The sequence below is a fragment of the Priapulus caudatus genome, unplaced genomic scaffold (genome assembly GCF_000485595.1).
Source record: "Priapulus caudatus unplaced genomic scaffold, Priapulus_caudatus-5.0.1 Scaffold78, whole genome shotgun sequence".
NCBI lineage: Eukaryota > Metazoa > Priapulida > Priapulimorpha > Priapulimorphida > Priapulidae > Priapulus > Priapulus caudatus.
In genome coordinates this window covers 381,423-382,868 of record NW_014577139.1, presented here as the reverse complement: position 1 = coordinate 382,868, position 1,446 = coordinate 381,423, and the positions used below count along the sequence as shown (strand labels likewise).

Here is a 1,446-nt window from a genome sequence, read left to right as displayed (position 1 = left end):
ACCACTTTATACTGTGTACGGTGTACCATGATAACCGAACGAGCGAATCAATATGTTCCCAGATGGTTCATGAATTATTTTGCACCATATATATCTTCTTCCCTATTATCTACTTCTGATAGATATAGAATAGAAGATCTCTATTCTATATCTATGATTGCACTGAAAGTTGCAAAGTAGTAATTATTGTCCATACATTTATGATGTTATTATCAATCATATTCCAAATATTATAATTATAAACTATTTAAACAGGCCAAAAAATAGTGTAGCGGCACAACGCACGTAAGGCGCCCACAGGAATAGTGTTCGAAGACTCATGCATGTATGCATCTCCCATTTAGAATCCAAAGAAGAAAATGACAGTGATAACGCTGACGACGATTTTATTATTTATCGCGCACTTTGAAAAAACACAATTTTCAGTGATATAAGTTTTCTAGATAAGTAATTTGCATAGTATAAGTATTAACATTTCTATTTAGCAGTGACTCATTTCTATTTAGCCGTGATAGCACGGTGGTAGCACACAAAATAAAACAAGTTGCATTGTGGGATTCGCCAAGAATGCAATATGGCAGCGCTCTGTTGTCGTTTATTTAGTCTAAATTTTAGAGAAAACATCAAAATATTTCACTCGACGAAGAGGTTTTCTACTAGTAGATGGACTAATTCTCGGCATTATGCTATATTTCCAACATTAGGGTTACTTTCATTCGGTTCTGCAGCCGCTTTCTATCTATATTCTCAGCGAAAATCACTAGGGGTACTTTTCGCTAGTGCCGTTTGCGCAGCAAAGAAGAATGTCCAGCAGGAACAGGTACGTACTGTCACTCATTCAGGGGCGGCGCATACGGGGGGACGGGGTGGCCTAGGCCCCCCCACTTTTTTGGCAGAAAATATATGTCTATATGTATTTTGTATGATCGGAAACGGGAAAGAAATGCAAGAAAAGAAACAGGGAATAAGGAGGAGAGGAAGGGGGAAAGAGCGAAAGAGAGTGTTTATCCACATTTTCATCTGCCTACTGGAAAATTACAAAGTTTGACGAAGTCCCTCTAGCCTTACTCTAGCCCGACCAGGCTGTGCGACGGATTGTCTATACAGCCTGACACCCTTCCATACAAAAAACCTATCACCTCTGCAGATCTAGATGAATAACTCTGTATATCTCAAATAAAACTATTCCATTACCACCTTTGACTTGCCTTGTTTAAAATATGAGCGTTAACTCACAGTTGTTCTGCTTCTAAACTAGAATGTATCTCTTAATTCACTGTATCTCTTAATTCACGGTATAATCTGCTAATTCTCACAGCATATCAACTTTCAAATCAGCTTTACCCGCCATGTTTAGCAAGGCACGGAAAACCCGAAACGGAAAAGACTCGCTAGAAAATACTACAGAAATAGTACGATGGCTCTCACGGCAATTACACACCAAAG

General features: G+C 38.7%; 1 protein-coding gene across 2 annotated transcripts in view; it reads left to right on the top strand.

The window, feature by feature from the left end:
* The first annotated feature begins 559 nt into the window (after positions 1 to 559).
* The window catches only part of LOC106821590 (calcium uptake protein 3, mitochondrial-like), a 63,237-nt gene continuing 62,350 nt past the window's right edge, over positions 560 to 1,446 (top strand). For both annotated transcript variants that reach the window (XM_014826472.1, XM_014826473.1), the window contains exon 1: positions 560 to 820. In XM_014826472.1, the coding sequence (XP_014681958.1) occupies positions 575 to 820 (246 nt within the window). In that variant the 5' untranslated portion in view covers positions 560 to 574. The remainder of the gene's footprint in view (positions 821 to 1,446) is intronic.